Raw genomic sequence first — 26662 nt, 5'->3', positions numbered from 1 at the left:
CATTATTAATTCCTCCATCATTGGGACGCGGGTGGCACTGTCGGGATGCGGGTGGGGCTGTGGGTTAAACCACAGAGCCTAGGACTTGCTGATCAGAAGGTCGGCGGTTTGAATCCCCGTCACGGAGTGAGCTCCTGTTGCTTGGTCCCTGCTCCTGCCAACCTAGCAGTTCGAAAGCACGTCAAAGTGCAAGTAGATAAATAAATGGCGGGAAGGTAAACGGCGTTTTCGTGTGTTGCTCTGATTCGCCAGAAGCAGCTTAGTCATGCTGGCCACATGACCCGGAAGCTGTACACCAGTTCCCTCGGCCAATAAAGCAAGATGAGCACCGCAACCCCAGAGTCGGTCACGACTGGACCTAATGGTCAGGGGTCCCTTTACCTTTACCATCATCATAGCCTTAAGCATGGCAGGAATTATCAAGTGTATGACACTCTCATAGAAAATAACATGAGTTCCTCTCCTTCGGATAGGATTCACTAGTAGCGGTCTGATTCACAAACCAGGAAATAATTGAAACACAGCTTATCAGTGTCAGTAATCTACAGCCTGATCCTTTACTTCAACCAGCAGTGCAGGTTCAATGAAACCCACTCCTGAATAAGTTGACAGGAGCGAGCCATCAGTAAATCACACTGAGCAAGTGGAGTTAAATCTTTATTAGCAAAAGCAGGATCCACATGGGAGTGTCAGGCCTACTGAGCAGAGCAACTCATCTCCAGTAGGTCTAGCCCCCATGAAACAGTTGCTGAGACAGCAGGTCCCTGCCTAAATCCCCTCCTCTCCAGGTTTCCCCAAGCAATCTGAGACTGCGCCTGTGTGTCTCTTCCGCCCTTTTCATGCCTCTCTTGGTTCTGGGAGACCAGGGAGGAGGGGAGTTTGTCGCAGCAGGAGGGGGAGGCACCTGTGTCTCTTCACCAGCTGGACTCATCTCTGCCTCTTGGCCTCCCTCCTCTCCTGCTTCAGCTTCTGCCTCTGATCATGAACTTCTCTCTGCCGCAGATTCTCCCAGCTCACTAAACCCTGATACGTCTTCAGCTTCTGGCACCTTCTGCTCCCAGTCTTCTCCCACTGGACCACTCATTGTCATCCCATCACCAATCCCCAGGCTCTGAGGCTTCTTCGCTTGGGGGTTCCCCAACTGTTTCCTCTCACTATTCCTCAGCGTCCAACCGGTCAATGACTGCACTCCTTAACCCTTTGACCTCAAGATGGCTGAAAGACAAATCTTAAAACTTGGTCTGTCAAGAGGAAAGGAGAAGGGCAACACCAATTCCAAAACCCAACAATATGAAGCGAATTCCCAAAGGTGTTTAAAAACATATTTACCGAATCACTATTTTTATTGCTGTTGATACTCCAAATGAGTTTTAAGAATTATACAATTATTCATCAGCTATAAAAAATGGTTTTGAAATGATATAGATGACAAATAAAGAAATTTCAGTCAGTTCATCAAAAGAGTTTTAATCAATTGATCTAATAATTAAATCTAACTACATTTGCATATTTAATAACAGGACTGGAGTTTTGGTGCAGAAAAGGGCTTAAAAGAGCAGTTCAGAAGACTCCTTTAGTTTCGCTGAGGTCAAACTGACACCACAATAAATTTTTTTTTTTGGGGGGGGAGGGGAAATAGGCAAGATTTGTGCAGTACTTCTTTGATCAACATCCATGCTTAAAAATGGGAACAACATTCTTTGAAATGTTTTTCTGCCCATCCCAGTAGGTCAAAGGATTAATTTCACAGGTTATAAATAAGCAGTGAAACAAACAACATTCAACAGACTGTGGTTAATTAATAATTATTAATATTAACAATTAGTTAGCTACTGGATGAGAACTATATGAAGAATTTCTGTACTCTCCTGCCAGTCTTCTAAAACATTATTTTTGGAAAGATAAACTGTTGAGGACCAAACACCATGGGGTGGTGTTCAATTATGTTTTACTCAGAGTAGACCTATTGAAATCAATGAACACAACTCAGTCATGTTCGTGACTGTTGAAGAACACCCATAGGGAGAAATCTTGTACACAGGAAACTGACACAGAGCAAGCTGGTGCAAGTTAAGCCAAAGTAAAGTTACGCCACATCCAAACTCAGTTCTGCAGCGGGGCTTCTGTAAGCTGAGTCAGTCTGCGCCTGGTAAGAAGGGAAACAAGCCTTTAAAACAGTGTTTGAGCTACGCCACCTTTTTCCCCAGCTTCATTTATGCTGAGTTGCCAGGTGATGTGACTGAGCTGAATCTGAGCCTAAATCTCCTCCTTCTAGACCCGCCATGCTCTTGGAACACCCACTTTTCAGGGTTAAACCAGCTTAAGACCAACTGGGCTAGGCTCAACTAACTTGTGCCTTGGTGGCTAAGCCAAGATGAGGGAAATATGTTGGTACATCTCTGGCTGAACTGATGATGACAAACTAGCACAGCCCCGCTGCATCAGGAACCTCCTGGTTCAGCTAGAGATCCACTTGATCCTAAACCACTCATCCTAGCAGATACTGCTATAAGATTGCTTCCATAGTCTCTTTAAAGTTTAAGCAATACGAAGTCAAATATTGGTCTTTCTGGGAAAACAAGCAGTCAATTGTGGCTTTATGCAAAAAAGCTCATTTTGAACACTCTGGGTTGCCCAGAACTTCCTGTTATGCATTTTGCCATTTTCCATTCTCTTTATTACCTTGTTGGCAACTAACAAATTGTTGGAAAAAGGCATTAAATTAACACTTCTTTCTGCCAGTAAAATGATACACTCATAGGATGGAAATGTGAAAATCCTACCCTTGTTTTACTAGGAACTAGCTCATTGGGTTGACATTGTTCCACAGCAGCAGTGGGGGTGGGGGTGTCTTTTGTAATGTTACACAACATCCACATGGTTTTGTTAATAGTTCTATAGTATTGTTTGAAATTCTACTAAAAATGTAGCAACTGCAAATAAGCCCATAAAATTTATTAATCTGCTGAAAAACAAAAAGGCTAGTGTTGCTGGCTGGCAGAGGGGCAGACTTGCCTCCTACCACAATTTCTTGTTTTCAGCATGCTGGGCTAATAAAAAGAAACTGGGTTTAACCACACTACACTTATGTAGGAAACGAAAAATTAAACAAAATTATCTCAGCAAATATGGAAGATAACCTGTCTGGTGGAACCGCCACTCTCTCATTGTATTGCAGACATTAATGAAACATTAGATACTTTTTAAGAAGATCTCACATTCAAAAGTGACCTAGTCCACAAGCTTTACATAGGAAGTCCGATAAAATCTTGCCAATAACTAATTATCACTGGGGGAGGTGCACAAGCATCTTGAATATGTCTAGACTAAACCATGAATGTTCCTTGGAACACAAACAGAAACTTGCAGCTTGGACTCAGAACAGTAACTTGAAAATGAGCTTTAAAAGCCCGACAACTGCAAAGGCTTAAGAGCTGTCAGTAGTCAAAGACATTCTGAGTTTTATGAAACAAACATAGAACAAGACATAAGTACAGGGTAAAAAGGGGAGTACATTAATTTTGTATGCAAGGAATAACAGACATTTGAGTATGGTTTGCACACAAAAAAGCACCTTTCAGATTAAACTAAACCTACTTAGCCCATGTTGCCAACTTTGTCGATTTAAGTCTCCACTAAGGCTAAATTGGCTAATGGGACTTAAGTTGGTGTTACGGCTAAAATCTGGGTGCGGGGTTACTCTGCCACCCAGCTCATCGGACTAAGTCCGTGGGTCCCTGCGGAAGAAAATGAGCTCAGCCGGACGCAGGAGCAAACTGCAGAAGATCCAAGTTTATTGCGCAACAGGTTCAAGGCGAGATTGAACAGCCAGAAAGGGGTGACATGAACTTTTGAAATTTCCCTCCATATCCCAGAATACAGTGCAAAATACATCCCAGTTACATCATGAATACATTAAGAGGTTGGGTTACACAGATTAACATATGGAGGAGGGAGGGGTGAATATGCAGAGAGCTGGATGGAGGAGGGAGGGGGAATATGCAGAGCCGGAGATATGCGCAGATAAGCACATCCTGAGAAGACAATGGTCCATGTACACATAGTCTGTCACCTGGCATTGCCCAGAGGAAAGGTTTGGCAGAGTGATTTTGACAGGATTACTTGAGAGATTATGGAGGACAGGGGAGGGGTGATGGAGTCCTAGAGAAATTGAGCAAATATATTGTAGTGAAGAAGACATGCCCCCCCCCCTTCCGTAACAGTTGGTTAAGTGGGCGAAGTTGGCTAAGTTGCCTAAAAGGGGACTTAAGTCCCAATGTAGACGGCTTAGCCCACTTAATTCCCCACTTAGCCTACTTAGCCAAGTGGGCTATGGGGACTTAAGGGGGCTATGTTGGGTAAGCAGACTTAAATGGGCTAAAGTTGGCTAAAATAGGGTCGCGATATCTCTGGATTTTCGCAGACAATAATGCTGTTCCCAGCAGTGCAGCAGTGTCCGCACGGAAATGGACCATACGTCCGGGAGAACCCGGATATATGGCAGCCCACGTTGGCAGTGCCGTTTTTGCTGATTTATCTCAAAAACGGCATTTTTATTTTTTTATTTTTTCGATTTTGCCCCCCCCCCAAGCTCAACAGCTTTGGGCAAAACTAAAGAAAGCTCAACAACTTTCCATTTTGTGGACATGACCAAGCCAGCGCAGACGTTGCTGAGACAGGAGGGCGAACATGCTGGGAATACGGGCTTGGGAGTGCACACCTTTGCTTCAAAATCTGTCCCGCCATGTGATACCCCGAAATCTTCCCGAAGCAACTTCAAAAAACACGAAAAACTTCACTTGCCTGCAGTTTACTCCTCCGCTCGCAGAGGGCGCTGAGTCCCCCTCCCCCAGCTCCCTCACGCTTCCTGTTCTGTACCCATCAAGGACGCGCGGACTCTCTTCCCTCCCTTCGCGTCATCGAAACCCAGGAAGTCCCCACTTCTGGCTCCGCCCCGCTCCGTCAGCCTGAGCAAAGCCGGCTGTGGCGAGTCCTCTTGCAGCCCCTCCCTCCCTTCACCTCCTCCGCCACGTCACCCAATCGCCGCCCACCGCTCGCTTCTAGCATGATGACTCGCCCGCCTCCTCCTGCTTCGCGGGAGGGAGGGGGAAGCAAAAGCGGCGCTTCTCGTGATTGGCTGACGGAGGAGGCGCCTGCAGCTGTTTTTCAAGAAGCGGAAACGGAGTGCGGGGGGAAGAAGAACGAGGCCGGCCGGTCCTTACCTTATATCCCCTCGTGTGCATGCTTTTCTTAAAGGGACCCCGCTGCAAGAGTTCCGGGTGGGAAACGCAAAGGGGAGGCAAAAAGGAAAGGAGCAGCTGAGGCGCGAGGCGCGCTCACCTTTACCTAGGGGGAGAAAAGGCGGGAAAGAGTGGGGCGCAGGTGTAAAGACACACACCACAGGCTCCCCATGCATGTTGGCCCCGACCTTCCCGCCCTGAACGAGAAACCTTTAATTATTTGGTCGAGGTGAGGTGGCTTTTTGTATCCAATGAGCACCTCAGCAAAGCAAATATCGGACCGTGGAAGCCAGCCAAGTCCCCCCACCCTGTCTCAGGTAATAGGTGATGCCCCCTCTACCTGGAGCCTGCAAGCGCCCCTGTGAGCGCAGCTGATTGCTGCTGCTGCCCTCGAAACGAGCGCGTGGGGCGACACGCCTTCTCTGCAGTAACAGCTCACACGTCCTCGCCGCCACCCCGCTCCTTCCTTCCCCCTTGGGTGCCACGGCATCTGTAAACTCCTGCAGCCCCTCCCCTGCCAGGGCCATGGCCCATTCCCAGCAGCAGGAAGACAGCTGCTCGAGCTTGGCGACAGAGAACTGTGCAGATATGAGCCCCAGGAAAGTCGCCCTCGTCACTGGCATCACGGGCCAGGTAAGTGCATCCCAGTATATTATTACGATACGATAATCTTTATTGTCATTGCCCCATACAGAACAACGAAATTGAAAAAAATCTGCACCAGACATTCAAAAACCAACAAGCCTGCTATCCTAGCCTGGTTAGCCCCCTAAAAACTCTGATACCCCATAATTAAATACAATATACTCTCTAGAGACTACCTTACACTGAGTTCAAAACCAAAATCGCATTTGAATAGAAACTGTTTCTCAGGCAGCTAGTCCTGGTCTTTGTAACCCTGTATCTTCTTCCAGAAGGCAGAAGCTGAATTGTTATTATTATCATGTGCTTATTTTCTAAAAAGTATATGTTTAGGGGGTACTCTCATTTTGACTTAAGAAAATCACCATGTTATAGTTCAAATTGGGAAAAACACATGCAGTAAATGGACAAAAGTACAAAGATTCACAAAGTGTTTGGGGGGGGGGTGCATACCTCTGAGTCCCCCCAGAAAAAAGCACTGATGATGATGAAGCCTAGTCTCACCTGACCTTTTTATTTCTGTTGTGGAAGGTATCATGGAACATCTGCCTTACCAAAACTGAATTTGGCATTGGGGGAGGAAAGGGAGAGGGGAATCAGTGCAAATGAGTTTGACTGAACCGACGTGATACATTTCCTTTGTGAAACCTGAACCTGAAATACTAATCGCACCAGTGCAGTTACGAGTTTCAAAGCTAAATGTCTCTGTGGTGGACGTATAGGTGTTTGTTAGCAGCTATGTGAGATGTCAAGCGGCCACCAGAAGTCTACTTGAGAGCCTTCAACTGGAGATGCTGGTGACTGGACCTTATACAAGACATGTGCTCTATTACTGAAGGGTTGCTCAGTTGGTAGAGCATGACTCATGAGACACTTAAGGTTGTGGGTTTGAGTCCCATGTAGGGGGTTGGACTAGATGATCCTTGTGTTCCAACTCTATGATTCTATTAGCTCTGAGTTGTGGGTGACCTCTTTCATAAAATGTTGTACTAAATACTGCATATGTACACCCCCCCCATTTTTATTGTCTTGTTTATACATCGCACTATAGTCTCTATGCGGAAGAGCTTGTTCTGAGTAAAAATGCAAAATGTGGGAATAAATCATAAGTGTGCACTCAGTTCTATGGTAGCACTAGTCTCTTGTTCTTTTAGTAGTTGCAAGAACTGAAGAACTGGACTGTCAGCAGCCTGTTATAGTCAGGTTATGTTGTATGTTACATACACTTTTTAAAGTGTTCTTAACATTGCTGCTTTTATTTTGAAGGAAAATCTGCTAATCAGTAGGTGTTACAGTGAAGGCAAGTGACTACAATATATAGCATTTTTTCTTTCCCTCCCTTTTCTCTGATGCTAATAAACTTTAGTTCTATTAGTCAAGATATATACACAACTCATTTTTGGCATATTTTAATAGCCATAATTTGCATTTCTAATGTGATGGATGTGCCTGTTTTTGTTAGCAGGTTCTGAGAATCCCTTCTGTGCCAAGCTGAGGGGTGTGTGTGGATTGGGCAGGGGTGCTCCTCCACACAGTCTCTTCTGCTTGCCAGTTAGGTGGCTTGATGCTGTGGATATGATGATGGCCATCACTCTGTAGATTCCTAGTTGGATGGGGGAGGAGTTTGGATTGCTCTCTTGGTCATGCTTAGAGAAGACCCATTGAATCAAGGTGATTTAAGTTAGTCATGACTAACTTAAATCCCACTGATTTCAATGGGTCTAGTCTACGTATGACTTACAGTATAATCCTTCTCATCTCTACTCAGAAGTACATCTTATTGAATTAAATGAGGGTGTACTCCATTGGTAAGTGGAGTTAGGATTGCAGCCTAAGTCTGGATCCAATACAGTCTATGTAAGTTAGTTGAATTGTGCCCAAAGAGAACTATTTATTTGTTTAATTATAAGGGGAATGTTAACAGACAGCACCAGCAACATATCAAAGCCATGGGGCCTAGGCCAATACTTTGTTAATCTATAATCCAACCCTCATCAAAATGACCTGTATCTCTATTGTCATAAATATTAAATCACACACAGAGCCAAGCGCAGTTATTTTCATGGTTCTACAGTCTCTCTGCAGACCATCTGAATGGAGTGTAATGTTATGCCATCTCCAGCTGGAAGTACATACAACAGCTTAATTCTTTTAAAAAATACACTGTGTGGTACCCAACACTCATGTTCTGCTAGCACACACAACTTGTGCTAGCAGGAAGGAACCTTGCCTTCCTTTCCTCCTGTCTGTGCATTCAAAATTAGCTACAGAGGGTTGGAAGACCCTCCAAAGATGATTTGGGGGGAGTGTGGGGAGGGAAGAGGAAACAGAAGTGCTGCTGCACCAGCAGAACTTTGCTGATGATGCTTTGGATACAACCCACTCCTTACTTGACAGAATTGGGTGACTTATTGTGAAATGCAAACTGGCTAGCATTCCTTGCATGACATATTCAAGATTACAATATGTTATCACCGGTACTGTTTGCCTTTAACAGGATATGCACCGGATGCCCAGCAGTATAAAGTGTTCGACAAGATTATAATCAGTATTGTAAACCTGCTGGAAGCACAAAAGTATACATATTCAGAAATTCATGTACTAAAACTTTAATTTTGTGGCTCTGTCTCACAAGTATGAAGTGTAACAGTGACAAACGAATTTGAAAATACGTCAGAGAGCAATGATTCATGGTCATTCCATCTTCTACATCTCATATGTATATTACACTGTTCTGAGTGGCACTCATTTTCCATATTGGCTTCAAATATCTAGTTGTCCCCTCTACTCACACTTTTCTCTTTTTCAATTACAGTGGTACCTCAGGTTAAGTACTTAATACGTTCCGGAGGTCCGTTCTTAACCTGAAACTGTTCTTAACCTGAAGCACCACTTTAGCTAATGGGGCCTCCTGCTGCTGCCACGCCGCCAGAGCACGATTTCTGTTCTTATCCTGAAGCAAAGTTCTTAACCTGAAGCACTATTTCTGGCTTAGTGGAGTGTGTAACCTGAAGTGTATGTAACCTGAAGCATATGTAACCCGAGGTACCACTGTACATTACTTGCCCGTATGCTCCCTCATGCCACTCTGAACCTCTTAATATTTCATACTTTTTTCTATGTTAGAACAAGCTTCCCCTTTTAGTTCATTCAGCTAAACGTCCCTCTCTTTCAAATGTTTTTACAAACCCTTCCCATATACAAATCATTTCGCAGAGAATCCTAGACTGATTTCACCCTGGAAAAAACCAAGGCCTTTTTCCAAGGTGCATGACAAGAAACTAGATTAGTCCACCCCTAACTGTATTACATTCTTCTGGGCTCCAAGGTTATAGTTATGCCTACAAGGAAGTTACATATTTGTTCTAGCATTTGACATTTTAAGAGATTGCTCAAAGTTTATATGATAGGTTCTCCTAAACAATCCTGGGTTAATTTCCTGATTTGTTAACTGACAATATGCTAAAGTTCACGTTTGGATATAAAGGGGAAAATCTGCCTGGATTTTCATTCTGAAGCTAATATATGACAGCACGAACACTCTGCCCCTCCCCCAGCTCCTTGTGTCCTAGATGGGTTTATGAAGACTTGAACCATCATCTGAACCAGGCCGCAGAATATGCTTGATGAAATGTTGTTCTCATTCAAGCTGATTAAGCTTTTTCCTTTATCTCCATTGTGCTAAAATGTTAGTCTTGAGATTCAGCAGTCTTGTGTTTCACTTGCTGGAAAGGATTAGATACAATGTAAGCTAACCAAAGTTTATTCATAATATTTCAGTAAAATATTGAAGAAGCCTTCTAGGATTGTAAAGAAGAAGGAAGCAATAAATTAGTAACAAGTACTGTATATGTTTAAAAACATAAAATATTAACTTTGTTACTGTTAAAAACACATTTGTTTCCATTTACTAAGGGACATTGTTACAGTTAACAAATCAAGTCGCTTTTCAAACAGCACATAATTTGTAACTGTTCTACAGATGGATATAGTTTACCAAAGAAGCAGGTTTTCTAATATCTGCCATGTAAATTGGCTGTCTATGGCTTGCTAAAGCAGCATTACTATAAGCAATCAGACTTGATCACGTACATAAATGTACAGAGAGCCTCTGACAGCTAGTTGCAATAAGAACAATGACATTCCACAGCACTCATGGAGTTGACAAGCCAGTTTGGTCAAAAATTGTATTAAACATTAAGCTTCTGCTATACTCCAAACATATTAATATTTATTTCTTACTTCACTTCACCCTACCCCACGTTCATTTTTTCTTCTTTTAAGGGCTTTGAATGCATTACTGGGCAGATACAGTGGTACCTCGGGTTACATACGCTTCAGGTTACATATGCTTCAGGTTACAGACTCCATCAACCCAGAAATAGTACCTTGGGTTAAGAACTTTGCTTCAGGACAAGAACAGAAATTGCGTGGTGGCAGCAGTGGGAGGCCCCATTAGCTAAAGTGGTGCTTCAGGTCAAGAACAGTTTCAGGTTAAAAACGCACCTCCACCTCTGGAACGAATTAAGTACTTAACCCGAGGTACCACTGTACTAAGAAGTATAGTATTTGAGCTCCTTGGTCTCAGTTTTTGCTCACCACAAAGCAAACTGAAAACCTTCCAATATCTGGAATGCAGTGGTACCTTGGGTTAAGTACTTTATTCTGGAGGTCCGTTCTTAACCTGAAACTGTTCTTAACCTGAAACACCACTTTAGCTAATGGGGCCTCCCGCTGCTGCTGCGCCGCTGGAGCACGATTTCTGTTCTCATCCTGAAGCAAAGCTCTTAACCCGAGGTACTATTTCTGGGTTAGCGGAGTCTGTAACCTGAAGTGTATGTAACTCGAGGTACCACTGTAAAGAGTAACAATGTTTTGAATGCATTTAAAGTTTATTTGTGTTTGCAATAAACTACACTCTTCTTTGTTAAGAACCTGACTGAGATGAAGTGATTTCCTGGGGAGGACCTGGTTGGTGGCAGCGGATTAGTGGTGTACGGGTCAATAGTCCGTGAGACGACCGGGGGCTCCGTACGAATGCCACACTTACCATGGGGAAGGGCTGTAGCTTAGTGGCAGAGCATCTGCCTTGCATGCAGAGGGTCCCAGGATAATCCCTGGCATCTCCAGGTATGGCTGGAGGAGATTCCTGCCTAAAACCCTGGAGAGCTGATGCCAGTCAGTGCGGACAGTACTGAGCTAGCTGGACTAATGGTTTGACACAATGCAAGGCAGCCTCTTAGGTTCCTAGAGTCAAATAAGATTTCACTTCCTGGATAGGAATATAGTGGTACCTCTGGCTGTGGACAGGGTCCGTTCCAGAGCTCCGGTCGGATCCCAAGGTTTCCTCAACCAGAGGGACCGCTTTTGTGCATGCGCGTGGCACAGTAGAGTGCTTCTGCATGGTAAAACACTTCCGGGTTTGCTGCTTTCGCAACCTGAAGTTTATGTTACCCAAGAGTAACATAATAATAATAATAAATTTTTATTTATACCCCACCCTCCCCAGCCAAGACCGGGCTCAGGGCGGCTAAGGTGAGGTGCTACTGTATATTATACCAAGCTGTTGGTGTCACTGCAGATGATGATGATGATGATGATGATGATGATGATGATTTTATTATTTATAACCCGGCTGTGTTTATAATCTGGCTGGGTTGTCCCAGATCACTGAAGCCACTCAGATAACTGAAAATCAATTCATATCTTAATTTTCTGGTGATCTGTGAATGGAAAAATGCTGAGGCAAAAAAGTTTGGCGAGGCCATTATTTATCTACCGGACTTGAATTTGATGTTTCCTTTTCACTAGTGTGGAGAATCTTACTTGTAATTTCTTTTGAAAGTAAGTCAAGAATAGGTATTCAAGGTTTAGTGTAGTGTTAATATAAAATGAAGTATTGTTTTCTGTTGCAAGAGCAGTATATCTGTTGGCTCCAGTATAATGGGCCATTTGGAGTGACTACTTATCTGAACACACAAAGGTTATTGTGATTTTTAGTAGAGCAAATATTGATACCATTTACTTTGAGGGCAATCATTTACACGAGGTTTTAATGGGAATGAGTGTCTTATGTAAATGACTACTTTTTGAGTTAGGAAAATGATAGAAGGGTTTAATATATTTCTGAAATCTGCCATTTTTTGACATTTGTACAACTACTGTACTAGGTGGAAACCAGAGCTTTTATTCCTGACTCCCTGTAATTGAGTTACTCTAGACAAATTTCCACCAGGCTTTGTACAATAAGTATAGTATTGAATTATTGTGTGTGTGTTTTAAATACTTATTTTCTTTATTTTCTCACTTCTCAATTGTGTTTTGTATGTGCTAAGAATGTCCAAATTTAACTAATCTTGTAGCAAGGGCATCTTTTTATTTTCTAATGCATCTTCTTTTTTTTTCTTTTTAAAAAATGTAGAATACTGAAGCTCTTTTAACAGAAAATTAATCCTATATTGTTTTAAATAACAAAATAAAATGTACAGTGAACTAGGTGCTGTAGCCAAAGATTTGGCTGGTTAGAATAAGAGCAGTTTTGTAGTGATGGAACTGCTCCATCATATTTATGTGTTAACTGGTTTTTCCCCCCCTTTTAAAGCAGATCTCTAAGTCGTTGCAAATGTGTTTTGGTAGTGCCTAAAGTATAGCTGCGGAACCTGCGGTCCTCCAGATGTTGTTGGACTTAAAACTTTTATCATTTCTGACCACTGGCCATGATTATTGGAGGTGCAGTCCAATAAATCTGGAGGGCACAAAGTAAATGTCGAACAGGCCATAAATGCAACTTGCTTTGCAATAAAAGTAGTTTATTACTAATACTTGAAAGATTTCAAATGAACAAGAAGGAACTGCATGTGCCTTGCATGCTATCTTAATATGCTTTTCCCCCTTGAAAAAATGAATATATTCTTCACAATTCAATTACGAGTGATTGAAAATAAGATTTTTTTCAGATATTTAGAAAATAGGGGAGAAAGTTATCATTTCTTCCCTCTTTCCTGATTTCCTAAACACCTTTCAAGTTTCCTTCAGCTAAGAAAGAGACCTCTCCTTAGTTCACTTAAGATAAGCATTAGCTTTGTTTATTGGCATATAGCAGGCATAGGCAAACTCGGCCCTCCAGATGTTTTGGGACTACAACTCCCATCATCCCTAGCTAACAGGACCAGTGGTCAGGGGTGTTGGGAATTGCAGTCCCAAACATCTGGAGGGCCAAGTTTGCCTATGCCTGGTATATAGGTTCAGCCAGTAAACTGATCCCTGTCCAGCCACTTTTTAGAAGCAGTCAATGATTGATCATCTTATTCCATTGGATATACCACCAACAGCTGCTATTTAAACAACCACAGGTTTTGGGGTAGATTTAGGCATAGAGAACCAGTCTTGTGGGCGCGCTGTCCACTGACCATATCCCAGGAAGCTTTAAGAATTTGTGCTGCTTGATCCAATCTATCACTCACTTGATGCCCAGCTATAGCCCTTCCTGGAGAGAGAAGGCTTAGCAACTGTGATCCATGCTCTAATAACTTCTCCTCTGAATAATTGCAGAGTGTTTCTATATGGGGCTTCCATTCAAGGTGGTGTGGAATTCAGCTGCAAGGGTACTTACAGGTGTGACTGTGAGAGCTCACATAACACCTATTCTGAGGGAACTTCACTACCTGCCTGTCGACTTTTAGGCCCTAGTCAAGGTCTTGGTCTTTGAAATATAAAGCCCTAAGCAGCTGTGGTCCCGTATACCAGACAAATCACCTCACCCCACACAGACCAAAACAGAAAAAGCATTCACTCATAGGGTCTCTGTTAACAATTCAGCCACCCTCAGAGGTTTGAGGAGTGGCAGCATGTGGAAGAGCCTTCTTAGTAGTGGCTCCCAAGTTATAAAATTCCCCTTGATTGTGTGTCCTGCACATACTTCGTACACATTTCTGTGCTGTGCCAAGGTGCAACTTTTTATCCAGGCTGAAATGGGGATAGATGGATGTGAATTTTCCCTTTTGTATCTGACACTGTATTTTATTTTAGGTTTGTGTGTAATATTTTTGTTTTTGTTTTTAGATAAGACTAATTTTATTCTTACTGTATCCAGTCTTGAGATTTTTGGAAAGGGCTGGGAACCAATATAACAAAGAAAATATTATTTTGAGGGAATATATCTGCAATACTGCCACATATTAAGGAAAATAAATAGTTAACATTTAAAGTTTTAGGTTAGGTGGGTTTTTTTGTTTTTTGTTTTTGGTAAACAACTGTACTTGCTATGTGTTAGATATAACCTATATTTTAAATAGAAATGGGAGGAATGTTCCTTAATTTGGTGTCTAGACAGGGAAGATACACTTCCTTTTATGAAACTTGATTTCTTTAAAACTTTAAAACTGGTTTAGAGTTGCTCAGGTATGCTGGATACAGAACTGCTACAGTTACTTCAGTGTTTTCCTGGAGTGCTAAAGAATCTTGGTAGTTTTTAAACAATATGCTGTATAAAATCATCTAGCTTCAAAGGTGGATTTATTGCTGGTTTGTGTATAATGGATGATGATGATGATGATGATGATGATGTGTGTGTGTGTGTGTGTGTGTTAACTATTTTAGGAAAGTCATGTTGATATGGGTGAGTCTGTACTAGCCAGGAATTGGAAGCCTGCGTACTGGAAGGAAGATTACCAGGTTTTGAGATTATAAATATTGTTTCTTACTGAAGGGTGTCTTACAGACCTACAGTGAAAGAAGGGCACAGTCATGTTTAATTCTTAGATTTGAGAATCTAAGGCTTGTGACTATTCTTTTTTGCTTGTGGAAGGAATACATTATGTACTTCTTTTACTCTGTCTTTGCTTTACTCTTTACTCTCATATTTGTTCCAAGTTTATTTTAAGGTTTCTCTGTGATTGCTGTGACTCTGCACCAATTAATTTCGGTTTTGACTTTAGACACAAGGAATCTAAAAATAAGCACAAAAAATAGTTTCTCTTCCACTGCTCAAGTTGTGATTTATCCCTATGCAAATAATATACAATTTTTACCAGAATTTCAGTGGTACCTCATTATATTTATCAAATGAAAACAACGATTAGTAAAAATAATTTGTAAGTATTGAAGATAGTTGGTCTATAAAATATTTTGTTTCTTATTCATATACCGTATTTACTCGAATTTAATGCTCACCTTTTTTGGCCAAATTATGTTGCGAAAATTAAGGTGCACATTAGATTTGATGACACATTTACATTTCTCAGCGAATACTTTTTTTTGGTTTCAAGGTTCTGAAAATTGAGGTGCGCATTAGATTCTATGGCGCATTAGACTTGAGTAAATACAGTATTTGAATAGAAACTGTTAATACTTTGTGGCAAGGCAACACATTAGCTCATTACAATTTTTGATGACAGGGTTCAAAGTTGTGTCCTTTATTCTGAAATCCAGAGCTGGTGTAGGTATGTATGTTTGTAGCCTATGAAGTCTGCAAACAATTTATCTCACAAGTCTCTATACCTACAATATGAGAAGGAAAGAACTTTTGTATTCCAGTTTCTTCATCAGTGAACTAGTCCTTAAATGCTCTCATCTCAAAATCTAGACACCCCTGTTTTGGATTATGAGTTCAGAAATAGTTGTGCATATTCTATCAGAGGAGGACCAGATGCTTTTTAAAAGTACTTTACCTATGGCTTCTCCCTTCCAAACTAATTGAGGGAGAGCAAAGTTGTCTGTTACTGGCTGACTAGCAACTATGGAAAAATGAAGGACATCTAGTAAAATGTTGTTAGGGTTGTAACTTAAAGCAAAGCATGTGGTTTTGGGTGAAAAACATGGGGGAAACATATTTGCCTGTTTGCCTTTTTTCAGTTTTGAATTCTATGTACTTAAGTGGTTGTTACAAACTACCGTATTTTTCGCTCTATAACACGCACCAGACCATAACACGCGCGTAGTTTTTAGAGGAGGAAAACAAGAAAAAAAAAGATTCTAAACGAAATAGTGGATATATGATTTTTGTGGTTCATGCTGTGGCCACAGACATGTGATCTGACAGTGAGTTTGGAGTAGCCCAATGCAAAAATTCTGAGGATCCATGTGGATCCATGCTTTGTAACCACGGAGGAGGAAAGGAAGGGGAACCATGGATCCTCTGCTCACGACTGCAGCAGATCCCCACCACCACCCGCAGGCATTCGCTCCATAACACGCACAGACATTTTCCCTTACTTTCTAGGAGGGAAAAAGTGAGTGTTATGGTGCAAAAAATACGGTAATTCCCATCTATCCTGCTTTCCCCCTTACCTATAAGGTTTCACTGAGACTCCAGGACTTTAGTCAATTTGCTTCTGTGTTCACCACAAAATTGTAATATGTACTAAATGCTGACCTGTTGTATGATGCATACATGGCATCTTGGAAGGAGGGAAAACAGCAAATGTTTCTCTTGGCTTGATTATTTCTTGAAGATTTCATTGAGAGACCCAAAAGAAGCTCTTCACCTGATTTAAAATATAGGTGGAGAAAACACATCTTAATTGGTGAAGAAAATAAGTTATTAACTGCCCATCTATAGAGTTGTGTCTGCTTCAGAGTGTTTGCATATCTTTAGGAATTTACAAGCAAATGTTCTGCCAGGACAGACTTTTCTGTCCCTGATAGTACTGATGGTGAAGACACATCTGATGAAGAAGGCCAGTCTCACTTCATTCCATGCAATTTCTGGAGATAAGAATCATTTCAGCTGGTACCTGACATCTTCTATTTCTAGGTAGTTAGTAAATATTTTAAAGACTTCCACCAGGCTGTTTGATTTCTCAAAGGAGGAAGAAATCATGGGAATCACTCTCATTCTCATAATTTATTTGTAACTTCTCTAAATATTGTCTGATCCAGACAAACAGTCCAGAAGGGACCACTTTGGATGGTATTGAAAGCCACTGAGCAAAATCATTGACAAAGGAAAATAAGTATTAATCTACTATTAACCTCTTTCCAATGTGACAATTTTTTTTTTACAAAGGTTATCACTGAGTTATTTGCTGCTATTAACACTAGTCAAGAAGAAGAGAAATGGGGGAGACGCTGGGTTACCCAGTATTAACCCACATGTAATGAAATATCTTTTAATGAGGCTCAGTCAACCTTATGTATTACTATACATAACTATACTATGTATGTCTATGTATTACTATAAAAGCAAGTTATTTTAAACTACTTTAACAATTGTATATGACTTCCCTATCACTTAAGTCAAATATATCCAAGCAAAGATAAGGGTAAGAGGTGTGGGCAGTGGTTGACTTTATTGATGTATAGAAGAATAAGAAAAAGTCCAATTCTCAGTCTTCTGGAAGAGGATGTAACTTGTGTTATAAACCAATGGCATTTCTACACCCATTAATGATTTTATTACATTTATTTACACTGATTTATCATTTTTGCCCCTTGCCCTTCTTCCAGTAGGAGCACCCATAGGTCCAACAAAGTAAAGAGAATACAAGTCAAACATCAATATAAGTATCAAAGTTTAGAAATTTATCCTATATAATTTTTAAAAGCCTCATCAAGCTGTTTCAAATCATCATCAGGAAAGTACCAACACTCAAATAAGAGGCAAATGCCTGGGTAAATAAAATGTTAACAAGGTACACTGTAAGAAAAGAGAACTTGTCTGGAATTTGCAAACTACAGCTAAAATTTTAGTAGCTCAGTGGGGTGTGTCAATCACTGACTCTTAAAGTCACTGAATAAAATTTAGAAAGTGTTAATAAATATAGGATATTTTCTTTGATATAAATTTATACCCATGTGACTGCCAAAGCCTTCAGGGTTGTTGGTTGGTGTCATTTGTTGGTTGATTTTCCCTGTCATATTAATTATATCAATATCAATTTATGTCATAACTGTCTAAGTGTGATTACCGTATTGCCCCAAATATAAGCCGCACCCGAATATAAGCTGCATCTTTAAAATTCAAGGGGGGAAAGGAAAAAAAGACAATAGCTGAATATAAGCCGCTCCCTTAAAATTCCACAGGCATTCACACCCGTTCTGTTTTACCATATGTCTGTTTCAGCGGCGCTATCATAAAAGCCATTTTTTGTGAGGTTGCAAATTTAAGCTGCACTTTAACTTTTCACGCTTGGAATTTGGAAAAAAGTGAGGCTTATATTCAGGCCAATACGGTATGTTGTATAATTATATATATGTATTTGTGTTTGTTTTGTAGTAATTAAAAGCTAGAGCTGCTGAAAAATCAAGTGTGGCTGGGAGGATGAATTTGGAAACTTTTGCTTTTTTTTAACCTGGGTCCCCCCCCCCCCAAATTTGGGGCTGAGTGTCCAAAACAAGCCAACTTCAAATCACTGGTTATGGAACTGGCTTGTTGAGATTAACTGTTGTTAAATGGTGCTCCCTGGTTTGGGTAAAGCAACAAGCTGAGGTTAACTAACAGTGCAAGCAAATGCTTCAAACTTCATTTGGTTTGTGATACGTAATTAAGGAAGTACTGGAAAGTTTCATGGTCCTCTACTGAGCCACAGGGGAGGGAAAAAGGAGGCATGTGCAAGCTCAGGAGAAGGTAGTGCCTAACCATGGTTTAATGTTGCATCCAACTATAGCTACCATCCCAATCTCCCAGTACATTGCAATCAACTCAAGTTGTCTGTTACAAAACTGGGCTTGTAGCCAGACTGGCTACAAGGAACTGGGTGATTAATGCCCTTCAAGAATTCCTGAAGCTCAGCCTGTCGCTGTACACTTGACTATGTTTTCTATGAAAGGGATATTGGAAACCGAGTGAATATTTTCAGGATTTGGTTTTAAGAGGGGATCCTGTTTGAATCCGAATGTGCCTTTCCTTTGGCAGAAGTGCTCTTCCTATCACAGAAGAGCTGTTTTCAACCTGTGTGAGGAAAAGTGAACCCAAATCGAGCGAAGTTCTGACTGGCACTGCATAATCTCTTGTGTATGTCTTTGCACAACTGTTTTGTGAATTGATTTGAGCATCATCATTTTTCTAATTTGGGTTTGCAACTCCAATGTGGTGGTATTGCACTGAAAGAACTATTGTGCAACAGTTTACACAGCAGCACTAATGCAGCTTTCTTCTTCAGATTGGAACAATTAACTACCTTTCAGTCAGCCCCTCAACTTCCAACATAAAGTAGTACCTCGGGTTAAGAACTTAATTCGTTCTGGAGGTCCATTCGTAACCTGAAACTGTTCTTAACCTGAGGTACCACTTTAGCTAATGGGGCCTCCCGCTGCCGCCATGCCGCCACTGCACAATTTCTGTTTTCATCCTGAAGCAAAGTTCTTAACCCAGGTACTATTTCTGGGTTAACGAAGTCTGTAACCTGAAGCGTCTGTAACCTGAAGCATCTGTAACCCGAGGTACCACTGTAATAGGCCTCCATGTGATGCCCACATGTTTAAATTTATTTATTGTTTACAGGCTATAGTGGAGATTAGGTCCTGTATTTAACTTGCCTAACATTGAGCAAAAGACAAAAAAAAAGTGTCTGAAGGCTGGATTTCAATAATGTACTACAGTATTCTAAGAAATTACTTAATCATATAATGGTTATTTATATCATTGTTCTTAGAGACAGCCCTTCTAAATACCCTTTTACACTAAGCTTAATAGGAAGCAAGTTCTTTTGAAATCTGGGCTTTACTTTAGCGTAATGCCCATTATCAATTTTTGCAGGCCTGTTGGCCGCTATAGGCGAAGGCACTCGATGTGTTCTCTTGGCAACAGGAGAACAATTTATATTTAGCATTTTGAACTGTATCCAGTCTTTTGAGGCATGGTATAATTCACATGCCCTTAAGAGAGAATAATTTTATGTTTTACATCTTGGATATGAGAGCTCATTTCTTTAAGAAATGTATCACTAATACTATTTCTGTTTACATGGGATAGGTAATGAAGGCCAAGAAGGAAGGTTTATGGTCAGATTTATCACGCAGATCGCGAGAGGTGGTAATATCCAGCGCTTACTGTGAAACACTTAGATTCACAATGTAGCTTTTGAAACAGTCCATCCGTAGTGTAACCAGTATCCTCCAGCAGGTTTCCAGAAGCAAATGAAATGTTGCTTTATTACCACAGTATTGCTGAATTTTACTATGTGTGAATTCTGTAATGTCAAATTGCCACCTGGAAGGGTAGAGGTGAGATCCTGTTCAAGAATATATACTGAATACCTCTGCAGTGAAGCAAACATGCCACCAGATGGCTCAAGAATATAGGTCGGAAAATGTTGGAAAGCTTGCTTTCGACTTTGTATTATTGCATCATTCTTTAAATATTTGAACCATTATAGAAACTATTGTTTTCCACAATATGTTTTATTATACCACACCATTTGAAAACCAAGTTATTTTACATTTTCAGTTCATTTTTCCTGCACAACCTATAAGCCGCAGGTGGGGGGGGGACTAAATTAAAACCTATGCATGAAGATCTGTTGTGACTGGACTGAAATCTTGATGTGAATATGTAAGACAAAAAATAAACTAAGCCCAGTCTTCAAAACAATGGTGGCTTTTGGGTAGTTGTGCAACGATACCCATTGGTTAACCTGAATAAACATCACAACTCTGCCTAAAATCCTTGATTTGATTTTTAGCCTTGGCCTTGACCACATCAGATATTGGTAACCAGCTCATCAAAGCCATATCTGAACAGAAATCATTCTACCAATGCTGTCCATTTGAGGACCAACTAATATGGTTTCTAAATATGACAGTTGTCTGGTTCCCATAATAACAGTTTGCAAAATGACCTCAAAATCACTCATTCTTGTATTTTTCTTTCTGATGATGGCTGGATTCCCTGACTTAATTTTTCACTTTGAGAGAGGAGGAAGACTTTGCAGGCACACACACACAAAAAATCTAAATTCCCACCACAAGTGGTTTTTTAAAAGCTTTCTTACGAAAGCGTTGAATATCTTTGAAATGTAAGATAAAAATGTCCAAAGCTATATGTAGCTGCAGAAGCATAAAATAGTTGCTCTTTGCCCATGGACAATCCAGCCTGAACCCGAGGAGACCCAAGGCATGGAAACCTTTTCCTTTGTTCTAGGATGGAAGACCTTTGTTCTAGAAGACCTATTTATTTATTTATTTCATTTATGTATTTAAAAACTGCCAACTCGTTAAGAAAGAGCACGGTGGCTTACAATAGAACCATTTTTATAAAATAATAGAATGCAGAACAAATGACCAACACCTGGATCAAATTAATTCTCTTAAAATGCTTGGTGAAACAGAAACACTATCAGCAGGCAGTGGCGTATCAGAACTTTGAGTGCCTGTCTGATTTGAGTGGGAACTTCCAGCTTTCACTCTGTTTTAGTTTCCAGTTGGTTTTAATGCATGTCCTTTTCTTGGTAAGTTGTTTGAGTTGCTTTTTATAAAAGAAAGCAATAAGTCAAATGAGAGTACTAGCAGTGTTCCAAAGCACTGGCACTTAAAGCATTGGTTTAGAAATGAATTAGTTTGAATGTTTTAAGTAGTTTTTTTAAAACTGATAATTTTATTGTATTATTCTTTTCGTAAACCACTTGACTGTTTTTCACAGTCAGGTGGTATGTACGCTTTATGAAATAAAGAAACTAATATGAAATCACTGGGGTGCAGCCAAGGTGGATGTTCCAGATGATCGCAGTGATCTGGTTGGTGTATACAGGAACAGGCAGTGGTGTAGCGTGGGTTGTCAGCACCCGGGGCAAGGCAAGGAATTTGCGCCCCCTAACCCGTGTATTTGTGCCCCCTAACCCGTGGATTTGCACCCCCTAACCCTAACCCCCAGATGTTGCGCCCGGTACGGCCGGCCCCCCCTGCACCCCCCACGCTACGCCACTGGGAACAGGCAGTCCTTCAGGTAGGCTGGTCCTTGCTGTTTGGGGCATTACACACTAATAATAAAGCCTTTATCTTGGCTTGATGCTGTGTAGGCAGCCAGAGTTTTTAGCAAACTTTGTCGCACCAGTGTTACAGATATGTTCATAAGCTACTTTATAGTTTGTACACACCACTTGTGGCAACTTTTTCTTGAGAGGTGATTATATAAGTACTACAGATAAATACATGGATTCTTTTTTTTTTTAAACCAAGCTTATTTTCAAAGGGTAAGGTATACCTTTCTACCTAGTCTACAATAGTGTAGATTATTTGTGAAGTTATACAAGTGGCATGCACTGTTACTAACCAAAGCACATCAGACTGCTATATAATTTTAGCTCCACTTCACCTAGTTGATGCATGGGGCTAGGACTCAAGAAGTCATGGATTCAGATCCCTGTACTGCAAAGTATATTGCGCCACTCACTGTCTATCAGCCTAACCAGGGTTGTTGTGATGGTAAAAGAATATTGGGGTGGGGGAAACTATATATGTCACTATATATGGAGGAGGGATGGGATAGAAATCTAACTCATAAAATAGCTATTATTTGTATGAGTTGTGTGCCGTTGCTTGGGAAAGCGCACGAACAGCCGAAGTCTCTTTTAATATTATCAAATGATTGAAGTACATTGCTTGACTTGAAGCATATGAATGGTTCTGGTGGTTTCCAAGATAGACATCTGCCAAAGTATATTTCTAAGTTATTGGCTGCTTCAACTACTTTCCAGGTGTGGAATGTATGGAAAGTCATCGGTGCAACTGAATAGAAAAGTGTAGTTTGGTTTTGTCATCAGATATTAGAGGATTTCTCTGTGTCAGCATATGTGACAAGTCTTGTTGCTGTTTGGCTAGCTTGCAAATCTGTGCAGATTATTCACATCCAGAGAACTGCAAAAAAAGGTTGCCTTGAAAATGTCTGTGGTCCTACTTACATTCTGATGTTTTCCCATTAATATCCTAAACTGGTGTAGTTAACATTGGTCATAAGTTTAATTTTAAGCTTACCTTCTGGTTCATGGAAAGTTAATTTCCAGCTATTTGCAGACCTTTGTGATTGGTAAATATTTTTAACCATAGCATTCAGAAATTGTTGTTTTCCTTGCTGCCAGATATTTCATACCACAATGCAACTTTTCTGTTATTAAACAGCAAGAAAGTAATCTTTCTTAGCAGGATCATAACTGAAGTAGTACACATTTTTCTCATTAACATAAACTTCTTAACATCACATATTACATTCAGCTGGGAGGTGTGGCTCCTGTTGTATATCTCTTAGATGAAATGTGCCTTTAAAATGCCTTTTGGCATTTTTAATGCCATGGACCTAGAATTCTGATCTTAACATTGATCAAACTTTCATGATAAATTAATCTATAATTATAATACAGAATGCGTTAACCCGTTAATATTTTTAAGTAAGGTTGTGAACAAGGATATTAAGGAATATCACCAATTATGAGCATTCTAGTATACCTAGCAAATCCAATTTAAAATAGTTCTAACATTTGACAGTGTTGCAAAACTTCATACAATGCCTCGTGGAATAAATGAATTCCTTGTACAATTCCGTTGATGATGCCTTCCAACATATTTTGATTGCTTTACCCTGCTAAGTAAACTGGATAGACTCACAGCCTGTGGATTGTTTGCCATTTGAACAATTTATTTTCCGCTCTTTGAGAATGCTGAAACTACATGCCTCCTGTAACTGCTTTGTGTCTGAAGAGGTCCACTGATAAAATTTATTAATGGAATTCCAGACAGTGAGCAAGTGGATAGGAGACCAAGAGGTTGTACTTGTAAAACAATTTATTACCAAGCAAAGGGTGGTCTTGTGTCAAGGGTAAGGAAAGCTAACTTGTTAAACCACATAACTGAGTAACTGGGGATCTAAAACCCTATAGATTAAACAGAGAAGCTATGTCAGTAAATTTCAGTATAAAAGCCAGAGAACAACACAGTTAAACATGTTGGTAGCTGTTCACTCCAAGCCCTAGTCACTAATGCATTAGAATTTGTTGTTCCTCAGTACTTTTCCTTCTTTTTGTGGTCTGCTAATATTTTGCAGCTTTTCAGGTCTGTATCCTAAGTGCCTAGGACACAAGTGGCACTGTGGGTTAAACCACAGAGCCTAGGGCTTGCTGATCAGAAGGTCGGCAGTTCGAATCCCTGTGACAGGGTGAGCTCCCATTGTTCGTTTCCTGCTCCTGCCAACCTAGCAGTTCGAAAGCACATCAAAGTGCATGTAGGTAAACGGCGTTTCCGTGCGCTGCTCTGGTTCGTCAGAAGTGGCTTAGTCATGCTGGCCACATGACCCGGAAGCTGTACGCCGGCTCCCTTGGCCAATAAAGCAAGATGAGCGCCGCAACCCCAGAGTCGGCCACGACTGGACCTAATGGTCAGGGGTCCCTTTACCTTTACCTATTCCAAGTGCCTAGTCAGGGATCTGAAGAGCCCTTCGGGTGCTCATAGGGGCTTCTGCATGTGCTCCAGGTTTCCACATTAGTTCCCTGACTGCATCATCATCTCATGCTGTGTGGCCCAGCAGTGGGGAACATTCAGCCTGCAGGCTTAATTAGACCTGCCAAGTCTCTCCTTTTGGCCCATGAGGCTGTCTAGCTCAAGCCACCCTCACCTTTCCTACAGCTGATCTTGTATATGATAGCTGGGTCAAAAGGGGGGTTGAAAAATCAGCTGATCTGCAGTGCTTGCAAAGTGCTGTACTTTTCCCCTTGTAGTTTGCTTTCAGCCCACACAGGCAAAATGGCACCAGGTGATATACAGGTGGGCATGCTTGCCTATCTGTCAAACATGGCCCCAGTGTAGGTGGTCTGTGGTCAAAAGGAGTCTCAGCCGCCTTGCTACATGCATATAGGTTGCACACATAATTCAGGTTCTATTGCACAGCCTCTCCCATTCATGCCTGTCATCAGAGTCTGTAAAGCTCAGAGTTGTTGTATTAAACTAGTTTTATTTATCACATATAGCATCATAGAATCATAGAGTTGGAAGGGACCTGAGGGTCATCTAGTCCAGTCCCCTGCAATGCAGCTAAACCGAACTAAACTAAAGCATCCATAACAGATGACCATCCAACCTCTGCTTAATAACCTCTAAAGAAGGAGAGTCCATCACCTTCCGAGGGAGTCTGCTCCATTGTCGGATAGCTCTTACTGTCAGGAAGTTCTTCCTGATGTTTAGAACAGAACCTACTTTATTGTAACTTGAACCCATTGGTTCAGGTCTATCCTCCAGAGCAGAAGAAAACAAGCTTGCTCTATTTTCCATGTGATAGTCCTTCATATTTGAAGATGACTATCATATCACTTCTCAGTGTCCTCATTCCAGGTTAAACATACCCAACTCCCTTAACTTCCTCATCAGGCTTAGTTTCTTGATCATCTTGGTTGCCCTCCTCTGCACACATTCCAGCTTTTCAATATTGTTCTTAAATCATGGCTTCCAGAACTGGACACAGTACTCCAGGTGTGGTCTGACCAAGGCAGAATAGAGTGGTACTATTACTTCCCTTGATCTGGACACTAGACTTCTGATGATGCAGCCTAGAATAGCATCACCTTTTTTTGCTGCTGCATCACACTGATGACTCATGTTAAGCTTGTGGTTTTTATGACTCCTAGACCCTTTTCACATGTACTATTGGTAAACCAGGTGTCCATCAACTTATATTTGTTCAGTTGGTTATTCTTGCCTAAGTGTGGAAGCTGACATTTGTTCCTATTGAAATTCATTTTGTTAATTTTGGCCCAGTTCTCCAATTTGTTAAGGTCATATTGAATCCCAGTTCTGTCTTCTGCAGTATTAGCTACTTCCTCCTCGTTTGGTGTCATCTGCAAATTTGATTAGCACCCCCTCAATTCCTTTATCCAAGTCATTTATAAAGACGTTGAACAACAAGGGGCCTTGTCACTTTTTTTCCAGGATGCTGAGGAACCATTTGTGAGCACTCTTTGGTCAGTCAACCAGCTTTATGAGACAGACAGGCATTTCTTTTGCGTCCTTTTAGTGCCTGTGCAGTAGTCAGGGTAGTTTACAATTCTTAGCAGCATAAACTTAAAACTCTCAAAATCTTGCTGGAACCAAAGGACTTTTAAAAAGGTAAAGGACCCCTGACAGTTGAGTCCAGTCGTGAATGACTCTGGAGTTGCGGTGCTCATCTCACTTTACTGGCCAAGGGAGCCGACGTTTGTCCACAGACAGTTTTTCCAGGTCATGTGGCCAGCATGACTAAGCCGCTTCTGGCAAAACCAGAGCAGCGCACAAAAATGCCATTTACCTTCCCGCCGGAGTGGTACCTATTTATCTACTTGCACTTTGATGTGCTTTCAAATGATGTGCTCACCCCATCGTGGGGATTCAAACCGCCGACCTTCCAATCGGCAAGCCCTAGGCCAAAACCCGTTGCCAAAAGGCCAACAAGGGTGAGCCAAGGTGGACATCCCTAGAGTGGACGTGCCACAGTCTAAGAGCTGTGAAGGATCTGCCTCAGGTAATTGTTTACCGTTGCTCTGTGTAATGTATGCAGCAGGACCTTGAAGCCGAGCCTTTTTATATACGGGAAAGTTCACAGTAGGGACCTTGATATATCCTGAACCCTTTCAGGGCAGGGCTAGCCAATGTGATGCCCTCCAGATACTGCACTACCGTTCCCATCATCCTTGATGATTGGCCATGTCGTCCAGGCCTGATGTAATTAGTAGCCATACAGCATCTGGAAGGCAACCTGTTGGCTCAACCCAGGAGGGGTTTTTTTTTCATCCGGAACTCACTGGGACTCAGTTCTGACACCTTTCAAGTGGACGCCATTGCCATTCCAAGAGAATGAGGGAGGTGCTCATGGTGAATTCCAGCACCTC

At 41.3% G+C, this 26662-nt stretch overlaps 2 protein-coding genes across 5 annotated transcripts in view; both read left to right on the top strand.

Annotated features, from left to right (window-relative positions):
* Positions 1-26662, top strand: part of MYLK4 (myosin light chain kinase family member 4) — a 797874-nt gene that overhangs the window by 247117 nt on the left and 524095 nt on the right. The gene's annotated exons all lie outside the window — the stretch shown is intronic.
* GMDS (GDP-mannose 4,6-dehydratase) overlaps positions 5100-26662 on the top strand; it is a 274215-nt gene continuing 252652 nt past the window's right edge. For 2 of the 3 annotated variants that reach the window (XM_083519594.1, XM_083519595.1), the window contains exon 1: positions 5154-5873. In XM_083519594.1, coding sequence (XP_083375720.1) covers positions 5766-5873 — 108 coding nt within the window. In that variant the 5' untranslated portion in view covers positions 5154-5765. Of the gene's footprint in view, positions 5874-26662 lie in introns of all 3 variants that reach the window. The other variant, XR_014529619.1, reaches the window with a different exon arrangement.

Source organism: Podarcis liolepis (genome assembly GCF_965112155.1).
Source record: "Podarcis liolepis genome assembly, chromosome: 8".
NCBI lineage: Eukaryota > Metazoa > Chordata > Lepidosauria > Squamata > Lacertidae > Podarcis > Podarcis liolepis.
The sequence above is the reverse complement of the archived record's forward strand: the minus strand, read 5'-3'. Positions and strand labels throughout refer to the sequence as shown.